Source organism: Nansenia antarctica (genome assembly GCF_963989245.1).
Source record: "Nansenia antarctica genome assembly, chromosome: 6".
NCBI lineage: Eukaryota > Metazoa > Chordata > Actinopteri > Argentiniformes > Microstomatidae > Nansenia > Nansenia antarctica.
This window is the reverse complement of record NC_137676.1, coordinates 12,579,480-12,598,330: the sequence shown is the minus strand read 5'-3', so window position 1 is coordinate 12,598,330 and position 18,851 is coordinate 12,579,480. Positions and strand designations below refer to the sequence as shown.

The following is an 18,851-nucleotide window of genomic DNA, read 5'->3' as shown; positions in this document are numbered from 1 at the left end:
TGTCTGGCTAGGAGAATCAGTGCCACAGGATGTGTAGTGGAAGAGTGTGTGTGTGTGTGTGTGTGTGTGTGTGTGTTTATGTGCTGCAGCAGGGCGGTGTTTTGCCTCTACATCCTGTGAGATAACTTTCCTGTCCAAATAACAAAAGCTGAGTCCTCTGACTAATGTCCAGAGGGAGAGGAAGAGACTCACAGCAAAACACAGCCAGGTGTCAGACGGAGGTAATGACACAACCCAGCTAGGAGAGAGAGAGGTGGAGAGGCAGAGAACAAAAGAGATTTAAAATATATATATATATAATTCCCAATGTTGAGCTAGGAGGGTCTGAATTTGGATGGAATCTTTCCCAATAAAATTGTCATTCACCTCTGTCTCCATCACACATACACTGCCTGATAATATTTTTAATAATGCCACTCAGAAAGGACATATGAATTCATGCTTCATCCTCACATCCACACATGAAGTAAATCTGCCAAATGTTGCCACCACATTCATTGCACCTTTGCATCATTACTATTACTATTGCTATTATTATAGTCATTACTGATGCTACTTGCACTACAGCCTATGCACTACTACTGTCACTGTTTTATTAATACTATATTATATTGTACAGTTGATTTGTTGATTGTTGTTGATCGAGGAGCAAGATTCCAAAGCATTTCACTATATCAATTATGGCTGTATGCAATGTACATGACAAATAAGATCTGATTTGATTTGTAAAGACTTCAGGGAGACAACTTCCCATCAATCACAACTTTCATGTACTTAATATTTAATTATTTAATATTTACCTGAGAACTACTTCTGTGGGTCACTCTGGCTTCTTTCTGGCACTGATCTGACTAGGAATAGACAGGTAACAGGTAGCAGTATCATCCGTGACCGTGGTCAAACTATTTAAGTATGGGTAATGTCAGTGAACTATAGGAATATGCAGCAGGTATGCAGAAGGAAATGTAATATGCGTTAGGAAATGTTAGGGCATACTGCCCTCTGGTGGAGAAGAAATTAATGAACACAGAGAAACGAGTTTGTAAAGGCCTATTTATTTTCCACCCGTGGCCACTTAAATTCGATTTGATTAGATTCAACTTTATTGTCATTGCAGAGTACAAGTACAAGACAACGAAATATACTGAGAGTTAATATCAATGTTCCCCTTGGGGGGGGATTGTTCTGGTCCAGACCCTGAGGATCCTACTTGGTACTTGGTACTGGTACTTCCTGCGTCTTTTAGATGGTAGGGGATCAAACAGACCCAGATCAAACAGTGGCTTGGGTGTGAGGTATCCTTGATGATGCTTGTTGCCCTCCGCTGACACCGGGCTGCCTGGAGGGACTTGATGGTTGGGAGTTTGGGGCCAATGATACGCTGGGCGGCTTTCACCGGCCGTCGCAGGGCCTTCCGGTCGGACACAGTGCAGTTCCCATACCACACTGTGATGCAGTTGATTAGGATGCTCTGTGGTGCAGCGGTAGAAGTTGGTCAGGATCCTGGGAGACAGCTGGGCTTTCTTCAATCTCCCCAGGAAGTATAGGCGCTGCTACGCCTTTTTGACCAAAGAAGATGGGTCCAAGAGAGTTCCTCGGAGATGTGGACACCCAGAAACTTGAAGCTGGGAACACGCTCCACCTCAATCTTGGTGATGTCACCAAATTGTGAAATAAGCAATTCGGTCAGTTTATTGTGGGCTGCATATTTCGATTCAACAAGCCAAACATGCGATTCAACAATCAGATTGGCTGCCCATTGCCATGTAAAAGTTGGCCCTCATTACAATTATACCGCCCCCCCATCTGAGTATCTCCACCCACGGCTTGTGAACTAAGTTACCTAAGTATCTTACCTAAGTTAGGTTACCTAAGTTACTTATTTTGTTTAATTGATTCTTGATGCTTTGGCAATATTGCAGCAAAAGTCAGGAAATTCTAAATGAGCACCACCACCACCACCCATAATTTGCACTAACAAGGTTTTCCAGCACACATCTTTGTTACCTGCTATAGTGCTGTATGTTGGTCTGCTGTACTTCAAACAAATTGTGTGTGTGTGTGCATGACCATCACAAAAAGATAAATACACACCGCTTATGCTTCTCTATGGTGATAAAACACCAACATTTATTGCAAATAAAATAGAAATGAGCTCCTGAACAGAGGCTCTCGCAGGGTACACCAGGAGAGAAAAGAGAGGGAGGTTTATGTCTAAAAAATTAAGATGATTTACTGAACGTGACCAAGCTGAGCATGAAAATGATCGTTCTGCTCCTCTCTCTCCGAGGGCCAGAACTTTAAAACTGACCCATCAACACAAAACAAAGCTAAAGATGAATCATTTGGTCCCTTTGGTCTCCTCCACTATTCACAATGAGGGGTTGCGACTATTTGGCCATGCTGCAGAGGACAGGAGGGGTTGTGACTAATTAGCCATGACAGGAGGGGTTGTGACTAATTGGCCATGCTGCAGAGGACAGTCTCTCAATAATACTTGTGTGACTCTAACGACTACCGTAGGCATTGGCCATGCTGCAGAGGACAGACAGGGTTGTGACTATCTGGCCATGCTGCAGGGGACAGACAGGGTTGTGACTATCTGGCCATGCTGCAGAGGACAGACAGGGTTGTGACTATCTGGCCATGCTGCAGAGGACAGACAGGGTTGTGACTATCAGGCCATGCTGCACCTTGCTGTAGAGCATTGTAACCATGGTAACCAGGAGACACCGGCGAATGACTATGGATCTCTGTTGTGAAGATCTGCGTTGGCACAACAACACCAGAGATCTGGGAAAGCCACAACCCTGAATATAGATTACCGGCAGCTGAAAGAGTCTGACAGCTATAACGATGGTGACATCATTCAGAAACATCCACTTCCCATTCATGTCTGATTCTCCAAAGCAAAACAAAACTATACTACAAAATGTCACTTTAAAAATTCTGGCCTTCAAAAAGAAAACAAAAAAGAACATGACATGAGAATGCTAAAAGGCAAGTATGAATAAAGAACAAACAGATGTCTGGTAAACAACAACAACAATAATAATAATAATAATAATAAACAACAACAACAACACGCATGGTAGGCACCGTCAAACACCTGACGTAGCAAACGTTTATAAACTACAGATCCCAATGTCAACAAGTTATTTAAATCAACCTGCCGGTCCCATGGACAACAACACGACACGTCGGCACGGCAACATCGGTCCCGCCATGCTGGCAGTGTGGACAGGAGAGGGGAGGGGAGGGGCTTGCGGTGAAATGTGGCGGCGATGGAGAAGGAAGGGGGCGAGGCCGTGGGGAGGTCTGTCATCTACTGGTCTTTCTTATCCGTCGTCTCTGTGGTCTCTGTGGTCTTTTCCTTTTCTTCCTTTTCTGCGTCTTCTGGGGAGGTCTCTTCATAGCTGGGAGAGGAGAGGGAAGAGAGGAGAGAGAGGACAGGAGAGGAGAGAGAGGACAGGAGAGGAGTAGAGAGAGGACAGGAGAGGAGTAGAGAGAGGACAGGAGTAGAGAGGGGAAAGGAGGAAGGAGAGGAGAGGAAAAACAAAGGGAGGGAGAGAAAGAGACACAGAATGGTTAACTAACAACACTTAGACTTACTTCCTTAAAGAACCCGTCTTAGAACATCAGACACATCAGTACAATTGTAAGGTTCTGTATGGTTCTATAGGGTTCTAATGGTTCTGCAGGGTTCTCACTAGGTAATTCTAAAGGACATGGGTTCAAATGAGACACAAATAAAGAACCCCTGCCCTCCCTTCACGCTGATGGCAAAAGAAACGTCCAATGGGAGAGCAGATGAAATGGTGACACGGCAGCAGGCCTCAGAGGCGACCGCTGGAGGGCCAGGGCAACAGACCAATGAGTTGAAGAACAGAGAGGGCTGGGATTCTCTGGACCAATCAGAAGACAGAACAGTGTTCTATATCTATGCTTTGGACCAACTAGAGGAGCCAGAGGAGGGGTCTCAGAGAAATTGAAGTTCTGGGACAGGCAGAGTCGGGACAGTATGAGGGCTGGGTGGGGGGCAGGGCAGGAGAGGGGGGCTGGGAGGGGGGCAGGGCAGGAGAGTAGGGGGGGCAAGAGAGAGAGAGAGGGGGGGGGTGGGCAGCAGGTGGCAGAGCAGGAGGCAGCACCAGACAAGCCAGGGGTAATGAATGATGACAAAGCTGATGTTGGGGGGGGGGGGGGGCGGGGAGCGGGGTCGACACACGGGCGTACCTGCCCAGGTGAGAGAGAAGGGTGGAGCCTCTACAAGGAGGTGGGCGGTGGGCGTCGCCGACGCGGCGAGGAGTAGGGGCTCATTGAGTTGGCGAGGCTGGCGGGGGAACCGGAGACCGTGGGGAAGTGAGTGAGGCGGGGGGTGTGGGGCAACACCTCCTCTGATGACTCATAACTGGACAGGAGGAGGAGAGGAGAGGAGGAGGAGGAGCAGGGGAATTTAGAGAGAGGGAGGGAAGGGAAGAGCAAGAGAAGAGAGAGAGAAGACTAGTAGGTGAAGAGGCCTGATACCTAATGCTAGCTATGAATAACAGCTGTGATTTAGGAAGCTCCCGAGAGAGACGGATGAAGAAGTAGAGGAGGATGAGTGTAGAGAGAGGGGGATGGAGAGGGAGAGGAGGATGAGTGGAGACAGAGGGATGAAGAGGTAGAGGAAGATGAGTGGAGAGGGAGAGTGAAGGAAGGAGACGGCAAGAGTGCGTCAGTGCGTTACCATGACGATTGTCAAGGCGGGCAGAAGACGCGTCTGGGAATATTTTCTGCTCCCCCCCACAGGTCATACGATACGGGTAGGAGGAGTAGGTCAAAGGTCGTATGATACGGGGCGTGGGGGGGGGGAGTAAGTCAAGATTCATACGGGGGGGGGGGGGGGGGGGCGTTGGTCAAGGGTCATATGATGAAATTATGATGATGATGACAGAAGAAGAGCAACGATGAAGAGGTCCCTGCTGTATAACCATAGTGGCTCCACCAATCCACTGGTGCAGGGTGGAGGGGACAGGCAGAGGATTGTACCAACATGGTGATGATGTCACAGAAACAGGGTGTTTGTTGGATGATCAACTACATTACCCAGAGTGCCATAGTTGTGTTATTACCTCAGAACAACTACAGTACCCAGAGTGCTATAACTGTTATTACCTGAACAACTCGGTGAGTTCTCCCTTCAGCAGGGCCACGATACAGGGGAAGCCTATACACACCGGCACCAGGTACAGCAAGGCAGGCTGGGAGACACACCACAACCAATCAGGGATCATCATAAAGACAAACGCAACAAACAATATCTCACAAGTTCTGTTCTGTAAGTTCTGTATGTTCCGTCAGAGTCAGAGCATCTCTCTACGAGTCTCAATAACGGAGGGGCTCCAGATGACCTCTCTCCCCCGATACCTCCCTGACCCCCCCCCCTCTCACCTGAGCATGTTTGAAGGTGTGCATGACGAAGATGGTGAGGCCCAGACCAAAGATGTAGGCCAGGAAACTGGTGTAAAAGTAGGTCCTAGAGTTCTTATTCAGGCTGGGAGGGGGGAACACACGTTACTCATGAAAGAATACCACACAAAGCAAGGGGAGGAGCGAGGGTTAATAAAGGGATGAATACAGAAATAGAGAGTAGTGTAACAGGGAGAGGAGGGGCTCTCACCTGACATCGAAGCGGAGGAGTAGAGCGATGAAGATACCTGAGGAAATAAAAACAACACATTCACCAGTGTATAGAATCTTGTGTTCCGGGGGTTCTATAGAATGTTCTAGGGTTCTAGAGAACTTCACTGTGTTCTAGGGTTCTAGAGAACAGAGCCGTGTTCTAGGGTTCTAGACAGCTCCACTGTGTTCTAGGGTTCTAGAGAACAGAGCCGTGTTCTAGGGTTCTAGACAGCTCCACTGTGTTCTAGGGTTCTAGACAGCTCCACTGTGTTCTAGGGTTCTAGACAGCAGCCCTCTAGTGGCTGACACAGGGAGGGACATTAGATTAGGCAGTATTTTAATCCGATAGAAATTACATCACTACATTTGCATCAAATCTAAATCATCACATTTCTATTAATTTTGGTAACATACGAACGGACAGAGACCGAATCATAGTCCTGTGTCCGATTTCATTGGTGGGGGACAATAACACCTTACTGTGTGACTCCATATGCCGACTAACTCTCTTGCTCAATAACATCATTTTAGTTAGCAACTGTGCTAATTGACTGCAGTCCAAAGAGGTAACATTGTTCAAATTCAGCCATTTCAGTAGACACTCCAGTAACAGCAAACACCTGTAAACACATTTAGTAAAAAGATATATGTAATGTATGCATTTTGTTTGCATATATGTATGCATTTTGTTTGCATATATGTATGCATTTTGTTCTGGAAAACCCCAATTACACTGATTTTCTATCATTTTAGAATATGAGGCTGATCTTCAGTGCATTATTAGAGGACTTTTAGCCCTTACAGATATTTCTGTAAAATAATCGGTGCTCAGATTTGTCTGTCAGGCTGTAATCATCCGGTGTCATAGTCTGAGGTTACCTCTGATATGTGAAGACAATATTTGAAAGATGTCTTCCTGCTACATTTGTGTGTGAATATGATGATGTGAGGGTGAGGGGTGTCTATCTACCTGGAATGACGATGTCTCCCAGTCCCAGCATGGCGAAGTTACTGGCCCCCAGACCCCTCTCCAGCAGATCCTGGGGAAACACCACTGTGGGGGTGGACAGAGGGAGGGAGGGTATCATTGATCTAACATGTAATCTGGCAGGCCAGAAGCAGAATCCAACATTGTTACCACAGATCACAGTACCACAAACGTGATAGACAGCATCTCCATGACAACCATCTCTCTAACATTAGATTAAGCTGACCATAATACAACCTCTACTTACACTTGATGGGCGCCTCGAACGACTTGGCCACGGTTACCATGACATTAGTGCCAAACACCTGCAGATGAGAGGTTATGATGAGTCACCCGAGTCAATCATATTATCGTCTGGTCACCCAGAGCAACAGGCTAAACCTCACGTCCACAGGATCTGAGAGTAACTCTTTGAATAAATGTGTGGTGGCCTGGGAAAACCCTTCACATGGTGGCATTTTGACATTTTCATTTTTTTATATTTCCATAAATTAGAAGTTCTCAGCTATTCATAACTGGTTGAATGACTGAGATATTATATTATTATATATTATATTATTATTTTAAAAAGTTATGAGCATTTTAATGTATCATGTCAAAAAAAGTGAAAGGTAAGAAATGCTGCCCCCATCTCCTTTCTCCTCCGGGTCGGGGGAGGAGCCTATGCAGATCGGCCGGTCTCGTTTGTCTGCTTGTGATGCGGTGTTAGTCTGCTCGCCTCGTCGGTATAAAACAAGTACTTTCTCTTTTGTTTTCTTAAAATGTTTATTCACCATAATGTAGTATGGAGTTCAAAGTACTAGAATACCACATAATATCAAAATCGCCAAAATCGCGATTTCCGTCTATTTTTGCTCTTTGCCACAAACGAACGCCAGCGACATCCGACGGGTTTTCCCAGGCCACCACACAAATACTTCACAGTATCATATTGTAGTACTGTAGGTGTGTAGTTTGTAGTAGGGGTGTGTATGGGGTGTATGTGTGTGTGTGTAGTATGTAGTAGGGTGTGTGTTTGTGTCTCACCCAGAAAACGTCGTAGATGAACAGCCCCCCCAGCAGGATACAGCCAGTACTGACGTTGTTCAGGTGCAGAAGCTCCACCCCGTTGAGGGCGAACGCCAGCCCAAAGATGTTATTGGCTATCCAGTGCTGTGACATCACAAACAATAACATGCTCAACACAAACACAGGACATCAAACATGTTGCGGTTGTGAAACAAACAGAATAGTATGGTACTTATTACTATGTTAACATTGGGGTTTGTGACCTTTAAACAGAGGCAGACAGACATACAGACATACAGGCAGGCAGACATGCATACAGGCAGGCAGACATACAGACAGGCAGTACCTTTTTAAGGATGTACCAGACCCCCACCACACTGCTGATGGCCAGACAGATCAGGTCCTTGGTGTCAAACTCATAGTTGACAATCTCTGAGAGAGGAGGAGGAGAGTCAACACTGACAGTTATAATCCAATTGCTGATGTTTTTAGGTTTTCTTTTCTATCCTACTAACGATAGAGTTTTGTCCCCACTATGGTTAGGTTACTGATACCACTTTTTCATTGCAGATACCGAGTACCGTACTAGCTAGCTCTAGTTCCTGCATTAGCATGCTCCACCACTGTCACTACCATAGCATACTAGCTAGCTCCACCACTCTGCTGCTCAGACTCACCTTCCTTGGTCTCCCCGGAGCCCTGCGTGAACAGCAGCTGGTACTGCTTGTTAGGCAGAGAGGCAGGGAAGATCCTGTTCATGAACGGACTGGTGGAGGACAGGAGGGAGAGAATAATCTCTTAATCGTGGTCTATAAAAGCTCAGACCCAGTGACAAACAGTGTGACTGTGAATGTGTGTAGAGTGATGTGATTGTGAGATGTGATTGTGAGAGCCAGGGAGAACCTCTCTCACCTCATGATGTGTGTGTGTTTGTGTACCTCATGGTGTGTGTGTGTGTGTGTGTGTGTGTGTGGTGTACCTCAGGGTGTGTGTGTGTGTGTGTGTGTGTGTGGTGTACCTCATGGTGTGTGACAGAGCCAGGATCCCGAGGACGAAGAAGTACATGGAGAGCAACATGTTGATGTACTCCTGAGAGAAGACCTGAAGGAGAGGACAGAAGAGGAGGCACATGATGTTAACGCTCTCCTCCACCTATTAATAAACTATCACACAAACGCACGCACGCACCTTACTCTAGATTCCAGAGCTAGAATTAGAACCAGCCACTCTACAGTTCTACACTGTAACTCTGTAACAGTTCATGTAGCTGCATATCATCAAGCACCATGGAGTCAGGGGTGTGATGTCTGGGGCTACGTTGTAATGTCCGGGACTAGGGTTTGATATTAGGGGCTAGGGTTTGAGGTCAGGGGGGCTAGGGTCTGAATCTAGGGTTTGATGTCTGGGACTAGGGTTTGATGTGGGATTCCAGTGGTCTGTGTGTGTGTGTGTGTGTGTGTGTGTGTATGTTTGTGTGTGGTGCTCACCTTGAAGAACAAGTAGAGGCCGAAGAGTGTGCAGCTGGCGATGATGGGGAAGCGTGCCGCATCTCGACTGGTGATGGTCTCTGGCATGTCTGAGGCATTCTGGGAAGGCAGGAGGACAGCAGGCATAAACACACAACACTCTGTATAACACTGAAGGCATAGACATGTTACCATAGCAACTCACATGGCCACAGCTCCTCTCAAGAGAGAGAGACTGAAGGTATTCAGCCAGGCAGGAAAACACATTAAACCTTCTATTATACCCTACTACTATTATACACAAAATATCCTACTATTTATAGGCATTTCAGGATAAAAAATAAAATAAAATATCATAATGTAAAGTGAAAAAAATTACTTTACTTTACGTGAAAAAAGTAACTTAAAGTACTATGTCCAAGCAAGACCTTGAAAAACTCATCCATGCATTTGTTTCGAGTAGACTTGATTATTGTAATGGTCTACTAACAGGCCTATCTAAAGGAGCTGTTCGTAAATTGCAGCTCATCCAAAACGCCGCTGCTAGGGTCCTAACAAAAACAAAGAAATTTGAACACATTACACCAATCCTGAGATCCCTGCACTGGCTACCAGTCTCTCAGAGAATTGAATTCAAAATCCTCCTAATTACATACAAATCACAAAATGGTCTTGGACCAAAATACATATCAGATCTCCTCCCACCCTATATTCCCGCAAGGTCCCTAAGGTCAGCTGAGACAAATCAGCTAATAATTCCAAGAGTAAAAACAAAACACGGTGCAGCAGCTTTCAGTCACGCTGCTGCATGCTCCTGGAACAAACTCCCTGAAGAAATCAAACAGGCCCAAACCCTTAAAATATTTAAATCTAAGCTAAAAACCTTCATGTTTTGCACCAGTTATGATTAAACACAAACACTTCTATCAATGTATTTTTTCCATTAACTATTGTCTTTTTAAATGTTTTATCTATTTACTTCTTATATTTGCTTTTATTCATTGTAATTTTTATTTTCTTATGCTCCTCTTGTGGAGGGATGTGGAGGGATATGGAGGAATATGGAGTGGTGTAGAGGGATGTAGAGGGATGTGGAGGGATGTAGAGGGATGTAGAGGGATGTAGAGGGATGTGGAGGGATGTAGAGGGATGTAGAGGGATGTGGAGGGATGTAGAGGGATGTGGAGGGATGTAGAGGGATGTGAAGGGATGTAGAGGGATGTAGAGGGATGTAGAGGGATGTGGAGGGATGTAGAGGGATGAATGTGGAGGGATGTGGAGGGATGTAGAGGGTTGTAGAGGGATGTGGAGGGATGTGGAGGGATGTAGAGGGATGTAGAGGGTTGTAGAGGGATGTAGAGGGATGTAGAGGGATGTGGAGGGATGTAGAGGGATGTAGAGGGTTGTAGAGGGATGTAGAGGGATGTAGAGGGATGTGGAGGGATGTAGAGGGATGTAGAGGGATGTGGAGGGATGTGGAGGGATGTAGAGGGATGTGGAGGGATGTAGAGGGATGTAATTGTTATTTTCTTATGCTCCTCTTGCTGTATTTTTAAATAATGCATGTAAAGCACTTTGAATTGCCCCTGTTGTATGAAATGTGCTATACAAATAAACTTGCCTTGCCTTGCCTTACTAAATAAAATTCCAAGTCAGAATGGGGGCCTAGTGACTGCAAAAAGCAGGTGTGGCGTCAGGCTGAGGGCCTGACGCCTAGGCAGCCTCCTAGGCAAGTCTGGAGTGAGGCTGGGGCCTGGTGACTGTAGCCTCCCAGGTAAGTGTGGTGTCAAGCTGGGGGCCTGGTGACTGCAGCTTCCCAGGTAGGTCTGGTCAGGCTGGGGCCTGATGACTGCAGCCTCCCAGGCAAGTGTGGAGTCAGGCTGGGGGCCTGGTGACTGCAGCCTCCCAGGCAAGTGTTGTGCTCCTGTTCCGGTGGACATGAGGCAGAAGATGAACAGATCTGCCCTGATGAGAATGTCTACCAGGGGAACCCCACTAACTGGGTCAGAACAGGGTTGAATGAGCTGCAGGAGCCAGAGAGGAGTCACTCTACCTGCTTCTACAGACCACATAGCAGCCAGCATCCAACTTTATCCTTAGTAGTGTTGCACTCTGTAGTAGTGTTGCAGGTCTTCTTATAAATGTGTAATTTGTCCATGTGGTACAGGGTTGGGGGGCAGTGCACTCTGCATAGTGGACATATGTGATTGGGAAAGACACTAAACAATCTCACACGCTGCATTGACAAGGAGGAAAGAGAAGGTTTGAAGCCCAAAGTGCCGTCCCAAGCTTGTTGATAAAAAGGATGCCCACACCTAAATGAGCCCACAACTAAATGGATGAGCCCACATCTAAATGGTCCAGCACCAACATGAGGTGACAACTCACACAGTGACACAGATGAGGAACACACACACACACACAGTCCTGAAGCAGCGTTCAGACTGCCATTGACCAAGTCAGTATGAGAAATCAAAAGTGTAAAATAAAACACTGAACGTGGTGTGTAGTCTGTGCTAACAGCGCTAATACTCACTCTGTACGCAAAATCGCAACCATTCTCTCCAGCGACCTACGGATGAGAGGAGTGGACAGAGGAGTTAGCTTCGAGACCTCTACAGAGAGAGTCTGGATCAGACTGAAATCAACCACACCGTCACACCACACAAGAAACATACTGCACACAGGAAACACACTCCACACAGGAAACCACACTCCACACAGGAAACACACTCCACACCAGGGGCGCAGTTAGTTCACAACACCATCAGAACACGTGTTTAGTTTCACACAACTCTCTGACAGCCTCACAACAGCAAACAACCCAGCCTCATGCATGTATCCTCCCTCCTCCCCTCACGACCAGAAGAGATGCTATGATGAAACTCATAGCGTTATTATGAGATCTCTTCTCTCCTTCTTATCTAAAACCCTTGAATGTACTCTCTCTAACCAACGGTCTCACTATATCCTTCAGAACCATTTAGAACACAGAACCCTCACCAATTTGGCTTAAAGGATGGGCACTCTACTGAGACTGCTTTGCCTTGCTATCACGGAGGCTGTCCACTCTGCTCGAGCTTCCTGTCTCTCCTCTGTTCTCATTCTTCTGGATCTGTCCGCTGCATTCGACTGTAAACCACCTGATCCTTCTCTCCATCCTCTCAGAACTCCGTCCTAGGGCCCTTACTTTTCTTCCTCTATACCAAATCTCTTGGCTCGGTAATCCTTACATGGTTTTTCCAACCACTACTACGCAGATGACACTCAACTCTTTCTCTCTTTCCCCACCTCTCACAGGTGGCAAGATCTGTCTCTGTGTGTCTTGTGGTTGGGGTGGCTGGGATCTTTGATGATCTTCCAGGCTTTGCTGACACACCAGTAGTGAACTCTACTGTGACCTCCTCCCAGACAACCAAGCATTTTGGGATGATCCTTGACAACCACTTATCCTGTGTGGCGAAGATCAAAGCGACTGCACGCTCCTGTAGATTCTTCATTGACAACATCAGAAGAATACTTCCATTCTTCACGAGAGAAGCAGCACAACTCTTGGTCCAGACACTTGTGATCTCCCGCCTTGACTGCAATACACTCTTGGCTGGACACCCCGCCTCCACCATCAGACCTTTGCAGCTCATCCAGAATGCTACCACCCGTCTGGTATTCAATCTCCCCAAATTCTCCCATGACACCCCCCTCCTTCGCACCCGTCACTGTCTCCCGGTAGCAGCTCGCATCAGACCCATCAAGACCCTGGTGCTCACCTACCAATGGTGAGCCCCCGCACTCCGCTCTTCCACCTCGCCTAGGCCTATACGTGGATGCAGCAGTCGTGCTACTCGGTCACAGCTTTTCACCGTCCTGGCACCCCGTTGGTGGAACGAGCTTCCCACTATCTTCCGCCGCAGACTGACGACCCATCTCTTTAGGCTATCTTGACAGTCCCTCCTAAAGACCTCCTCATCCCCACTACCCCCCTGTACAGTTACTCTAGTGTAGCTAAATAAATGTAATAAAATAAAATCAAACCGGTAATTTCTTTCTTCTAGCATTGTGACTACCAATGGCCCCTGGTACTAGCCTAGATTAGTTTTTCTTATGTTGACTGATGGGTAGATCATTCACTTAAATGAGACGAATGTATTTGTTGTAAATCGCTTTGGATAACAGCGTGTGGAATGTAGGCTCAGCGTTGGGCCCAACGGCGAGAGTTCAAACTAACGGACAAACCGGGGGTGTCTCCATTAGTTACCTAAACCGAGCCAGACTCTGCGCATGCGCGGAGCTGACAGCAAACCAAAAGAGTCCACGAAAACAAACCTTCACACGTCTCCATCACCTAGCTAGCTCGCTGCCTAATCCAGGTCTTCTGACTTTGCAGAGTGAGTGTACGGTCTACTGAAACGAATGACAGCTCACAAGTCAGCTAGTGAACTAGGTATATCATTTACATGCACGGTTTAAAATAAAATTTTAAAAAAGAATAATAAATCTTCCCAACTAGCAAATCAAGAAAACAAGCACGACACGAGTCAACTAAAAACGTCTACAAAATCAGCTTAGCCTATGGACGGTGGCAGCACCGGCGAGGTATTCTCTGTACCTAGCTAGCTAACGGTGAACTCTTCACAGTGAGATGTTACAGTGAGATGTGTGAGTGACAGTTGCGCTCTCTCGACCGGTGAGACCGTAACCGGTTCGGTGTTGCATCTTGTACCGGCCAACACAAACACAGGCGTCGACACTGGGCAGCTCGCTAAAAGCTAAGAGAGGAGCTTAAAAAAATAAAAAATCACATTCAGGTTACCTTGCTTTTAGAGCAGGTGACGGACCGCAGGGCACCGAAGAAGATGGGCAGCAGAGCCATGACGACCAGGCTGCCATACGCCAGCGCGGTGCCCTCCGGTGTGGCTACGAACTTGGCCACGGTGGCGTTGACCATAGCGTCGGTGGCGTTGGAGTCCGTCGCGTTCAGGGCGTCCAGTGCGGCAGCCGAGGTGTCGCTCGGTAAAACCGATTCTTGATCGACATCCGCCATTTTGTGTTCAACTCTAAAAAAAGAACGTCTCGGTTAACTTCTCTCTACGGGGACTGCTGCCTGTTTCTCATTCGTGTAGGTTCTTCTTTGACTAAGGCCACGTTTCCTAAGTCTGTCCGGGAACTGACAGACCTCTCTACGTGCGTTGGTTGGTTTGTGCTGTAAACATGATGTTGAACCGTCACTTACCGCCGCCTATCGGTATGGATGGTGAATTGGCGCAGAGGCAGATCACGTGACAACTTCAACACCAGTGACAACTGATCACCAGTGACCCCCCCACAGAGCATCTGAACTGATCCTCAGCAAACTGACACTGAACCAGAATCGGAATCAGATCAGAATCAGAATTGCTTTTATTACATCAATGTACGGATAGAAAGAGTAGCATTCTTGGATTCAGGTTCATTAGACATTGGTATTGCAGCAGAAATACAAAATCAATAATATAATAAGCAGGATTCAACACAACAGTCAACAATAGCTGTTCAGTGGAGGCTGGTGACTTCCAGAATTGAGGAGGCCAATTTTCCCCCGCTTGCTCGCTTCACTCGCGATGGAATGTTCCCTGTTCTTCTTATCTGTCTTTGTGCTGGCCAAAGGCATACTATTTGGAGTGTAAGCTACAATCAGAAAGTTTACAGAAACATTAGCTTGCTTGCTCGAACACACGTCTAGCTGGATGGAAAACAATGAGCTAATCTTAAACTGTAAAAATGTCCAAACTACAGATATTCAGAGATGTTGTCAACGAGCGATTAAATCTGTCTTCTCAAGGAGAAAAGCGCAGAGTGAAGGGTTTACCGTCATCCACTAGGGGGCAGTATTGGATTAGGTCTGCGACCTGTTTGGTTAGAGTTAGTGTATTTCTTCACAGAGCAACAAAGAATGTTAAAAAAAGCAGTAATTTGATATGGAAGAATATTAAATTGACTTGTAATAAAACGAAATCGACTACATTAAAAATAAAACTGTTAAATAAATCCTAAATGTTGTCTACCTATTCGATGTATAAATCGCGCCAGAATCTCACCGACATCCGAGGTAATTTAAGCAATTTTCAGGGATAATAGCCATGGGTGTTCTAGACGTGTCATGCAAAGGACAAGTTGATAGGACACTCGTAGCCACTATGGCGAGTGTTTCTTTGACTGAAGTGACTGGCGAATTCTCAAAATGGCTTCATGTGATTGGACGAACAAAATGTCAATCTTTCAGCCCTGGACTCAATGCATGGTGAGGCCAGGCCTCCCTTGCCCACCCATTTTCAGTGATTTGGCCAATCACATACTGCCATGAAAAAAATTGCATTACATTGACTTCTATGAGAAACCACTTTCCTGGGGAAGGCCTGGCCTCCCTCAATACAAACGGATAGGGATTCTGGCCTGTAGGTGCTTTACAATTGCAATATTGGGTTTTAGCCATGGAACATTTCAGATTTATGAACAAAACGGAAATAATATGAATATAAAAAAAAACAAAAAAAAAACGTTTTTTGTTAAATAAATAAATAAAATAAATATAATTATTGCTTTTTTAAATCTCTCTCTCTTCTCTCAAATTATTGGGGAGGCCAGGCCTCCTCCACCTCTATGGAGGAGCCTCCACTGCTGTATATACAATAGCTGTACAATAGCGTCAATAATAGAATGAACGAATGAATGAATGAATGAATGGTCTTTATTGTCATTGATATAGTACAACAACAACGAAACAAACAACGAAATTTGGGAGTAGGGGCTCCCCTGGTGCTAGAAAAAAAAAAGATAAAAAAGCCTGGTGTAGTCTAGCCTGGTGTAGCCTAGCCTGGTGTAGTCTAGCCTGGTGTAGTCTAGCCTGGTGTAGTCTAGCCTGGTGTAGCCTAGCCTGGTGTAGTCTAGCCTGGTGTAGCCTAGCCTGGTGTAGTCTAGCCTGGTGTAGCCTACCCTGGTGTAGCCTAGCCTGGTGTAGCCTAGCCTGGTGTAGTCTAGCCTGGTGTAGTCTAGCCTGGTGTAGCCTACCCTGGTGTAGCCTAGCCTGGTGTAGCCTAGCCTGGTGTAGCCTAGCCTGGTGTAGTCTAGCCTGGTGTAGTCTAGCCTGGTGTAGCCCTGGTGTAGTCTAGCCTGGTGTAGTCTAGCCTGGTGTAGCCTAGCCTGGTGTAGCCCTGGTGTAGCCTAGCCTGGTGTAGTCTAGCCTGGTGTAGCCTAGCCTGGTGTAGCCCTGGTGTAGCCTAGCCAGGTGTAGTCTAGCCTGGTGTAGTCTATTCTGGTGTAGCCTAGCCTGGTGTAGTCTAGCCTGGTGTAGCCTAGCCTGGTGTAGTCTAGCCTGGTGTAGTCTAGCCTGGTGTAGTCTAGCCTGGTGTAGCCATGGTGTAGCCTAGCCTGGTGTAGCCTAGCCTGGTGTAGCCTAGCCTGGTGTAGCCAAGCCTGGTGTAGTCTAGCCTGGTGTAGTCTAGCCTGGTGTAGCCTAGCCTGGTGTAGTCTAGCCTGGTGTAGCCTAGCCTGGTGTAGCCTAGCCTGGTGTAGCCCTGGTGTAGTCTAGCCTGGTGTAGTCTAGCCTGGTGTAGCCCTGGTGTAGCCTAGCCTGGTGTAGCCTAGCCTGGTGTAGCCAAGCCTGGTGTAGTCTAGCCTGGTGTAGTCTAGCCTGGTGTAGCCTAGCCTGGTGTAGTCTAGCCTGGTGTAGTCTAGCCTGGTGTAGCCCTGATGTAGTCTAGCCTGGTGTAGCCTAGCCTGGTGTAGTCTAGCCTGGTGTAGTCTAGCCTGGTGTAGTCTAGCCTGGTGTAGCCCTGGTGTAGCCTAGCCTGGTGTAGTCTAGCCTGGTGTAGTCTAGCCTGGTGTAGCCTAGCCTGGTGTAGCCTAGCCTGGTGTAGTCCAGCCTGGTGTAGTCTAGCCTGGTGTAGCCTAGCCTGGTGTAGCCTAGCCTGGTGTAGTCTATTCTGGTGTAGCCTAGCCTGGTGTAGCCTAGCCTGGTGTAGTCTAGCCTGGTGTAGCCATGGTGTAGCCTAGCCTGGTGTAGTCTAGCCTGGTGTAGCCTAGCCTGGTGTAGCCTAGCCTGGTGTAGTCTAGCCTGGTGTAGCCATGGTGTAGTCTAGCCTGGTGTAGTCTAGCCTGGTGTAGCCTAGCCTGGTGTAGTCTAGCCTGGTGTAGCCTAGCCTGGTGTAGCCTAGCCTGGTTTAGCCTAGCCTGGTGTAGCCTAGCCTGGTGTAGCCTAGCCTGGTGTAGCCTAGCCTGGTGTAGTCTAGCCTGGTGTAGTCTAGCCTGGTGTAGTCTAGCCTGGTGTAGCCTAGCCTGGTGTAGTCTGGCCTGGTGTAGTCTAGCCTGGTGTAGTCTAGCCTGGTGTAGTCTAGCCTGGTGTAGCCTAGCCTGGTGTAGTCTAGCCTGGTGTAGCCTAGCCTGGTGTAGCCTAGCCTGGTGTAGCCTAGCCTGGTGTAGTCTAGCCTGGTGTAGTCTAGCCTGGTGTAGTCTAGCCTGGTGTAGCCTAGCCTGGTGTAGCCTAGCCTGGTGTAGTCTAGCCTGGTGTAGCCTAGCCTGGTGTAGCCTAGCCTGGTGTAGTCTATTCTGGTGTAGCCTAGCCTGGTGTAGCCTAGCCTGGTGTAGCCTAGCCTGGTGTAGTCTAGCCTGGTGTAGCCTAGCCTGGTGTAGCCTAGCCTGGTGTAGCCTAGCCTGGTGTAGCCTAGCCTGGTGTAGTCTAGCCTGGTGTAGCCTAGCCTGGTGTAGCCTAGCCTGGTGTAGCCTAGTCTGGTGTAGTCTAGCCTGGTGTAGCCTAGCCTGGTGTAGCCTAGCCTGGTGTAGTCTATTCTGGTGTAGCCTAGCCTGGTGTAGCCTAGCCTGGTGTAGTCTAGCCTGGTGTAGCCCTGGTGTAGCCTAGCCTGGTGTAGTCTAGCCTGGTGTAGTCTAGCCTGGTGTAGCCTAGCCTGGTGTAGCCTAGCCTGGTGTAGTCCAGCCTGGTGTAGTCTAGCCTGGTGTAGCCTAGCCTGGTGTAGCCTAGCCTGGTGTAGTCTATTCTGGTGTAGCCTAGCCTGGTGTAGTCTAGCCTGGTGTAGCCATGGTGTAGCCTAGCCTGGTGTAGTCTAGCCTGGTGTAGCCTAGCCTGGTGTAGCCTAGCCTGGTGTAGTCTAGCCTGGTGTAGCCATGGTGTAGTCTAGCCTGGTGTAGTCTAGCCTGGTGTAGTCTAGCCTGGTGTAGCCTAGCCTGGTGTAGCCTAGCCTGGTTTAGCCTAGCCTGGTGTAGCCTAGCCTGGTGTAGCCTAGCCTGGTGTAGCCTAGCCTGGTGTAGTCTAGCCTGGTGTAGCCTAGCCTGGTGTAGCCTAGCCTGGTGTAGCCTAGCCTGGTGTAGCCTAGCCTGGTGTAGTCTAGCCTGGTGTAGTCTAGCCTGGTGTAGCCTAGCCTGGTGTAGTCTAGCCTGGTGTAGTCTAGCCTGGTGTAGCCTAGCCTGGTGTAGTCTAGCCTGGTGTAGTCTAGCCTGGTGTAGCCTAGCCTGGTGTAGTCTAGCCTGGTGTAGCCTAGCCTGGTGTAGTCTAGCCTGGTGTAGTCTAGCCTGGTGTAGTCTAGCCTGGTGTAGTCTAGCCTGGTGTAGCCTAGCCTGGTGTAGCCTAGCCTGGTGTAGTCTAGCCTGGTGTAGCCTAGCCTGGTGTAGTCTAGCCTGGTGTAGCCTAGCCTGGTGTAGCCCTGGTGTAGCCTAGCCTGGTGTAGTCTAGCCTGGTGTAG

The 18,851-nt window shown here is 47.8% G+C and overlaps 1 protein-coding gene across 2 annotated transcripts; it reads right to left on the bottom strand.

Moving 5' to 3' along the window:
* Nucleotides 1–2,103: 2,103 nt before the first annotated feature.
* hm13 (histocompatibility (minor) 13) lies at nt 2,104–14,269 on the bottom strand. 2 transcript variants are annotated; one of them, XM_080535383.1, is made up of 13 exons: nt 13,934–14,269; nt 11,660–11,695; nt 9,145–9,243; nt 8,676–8,758; nt 8,335–8,423; nt 8,004–8,089; nt 7,676–7,801; nt 6,897–6,954; nt 6,632–6,715; nt 5,660–5,696; nt 5,431–5,533; nt 5,155–5,240; nt 2,104–3,416 (listed from the first exon to the last, which is right to left on the bottom strand). In XM_080535383.1, exons 1-13 carry the CDS (start codon nt 14,162–14,164, stop codon nt 3,326–3,328), a joined length of 1,209 nt encoding a protein of 402 aa, XP_080391509.1. In that variant the 5' UTR covers nt 14,165–14,269; the 3' UTR covers nt 2,104–3,325. The 2 variants fall into 2 exon arrangements, with proteins under 2 accessions (XP_080391509.1, XP_080391510.1); XM_080535384.1 differs by lacking the exon at nt 11,660–11,695.
* Between the last annotated feature and the right edge of the window lie 4,582 nt (nt 14,270–18,851).

Bases quoted from the DNA above. Each gene is read 5' to 3' on its own strand.
- hm13 (XM_080535383.1), bottom strand. From the start codon at position 14,164: ATGGCGGATGTCGATCAAGAATCGGTTTTACCGAGCGACACCTCGGCT. The intron at 11,696-13,933 runs GTAACCTGAATG...TCTCATCCGTAG, and splicing joins TCACCTGCTCTAAAAGCAAG to GTCGCTGGAGAGAATGGTTG. The intron at 5,534-5,659 runs GTGAGAGCCCCT...CCCCCCTCCCAG, and splicing joins CTCCTCCGCTTCGATGTCAG to CCTGAATAAGAACTCTAGGA.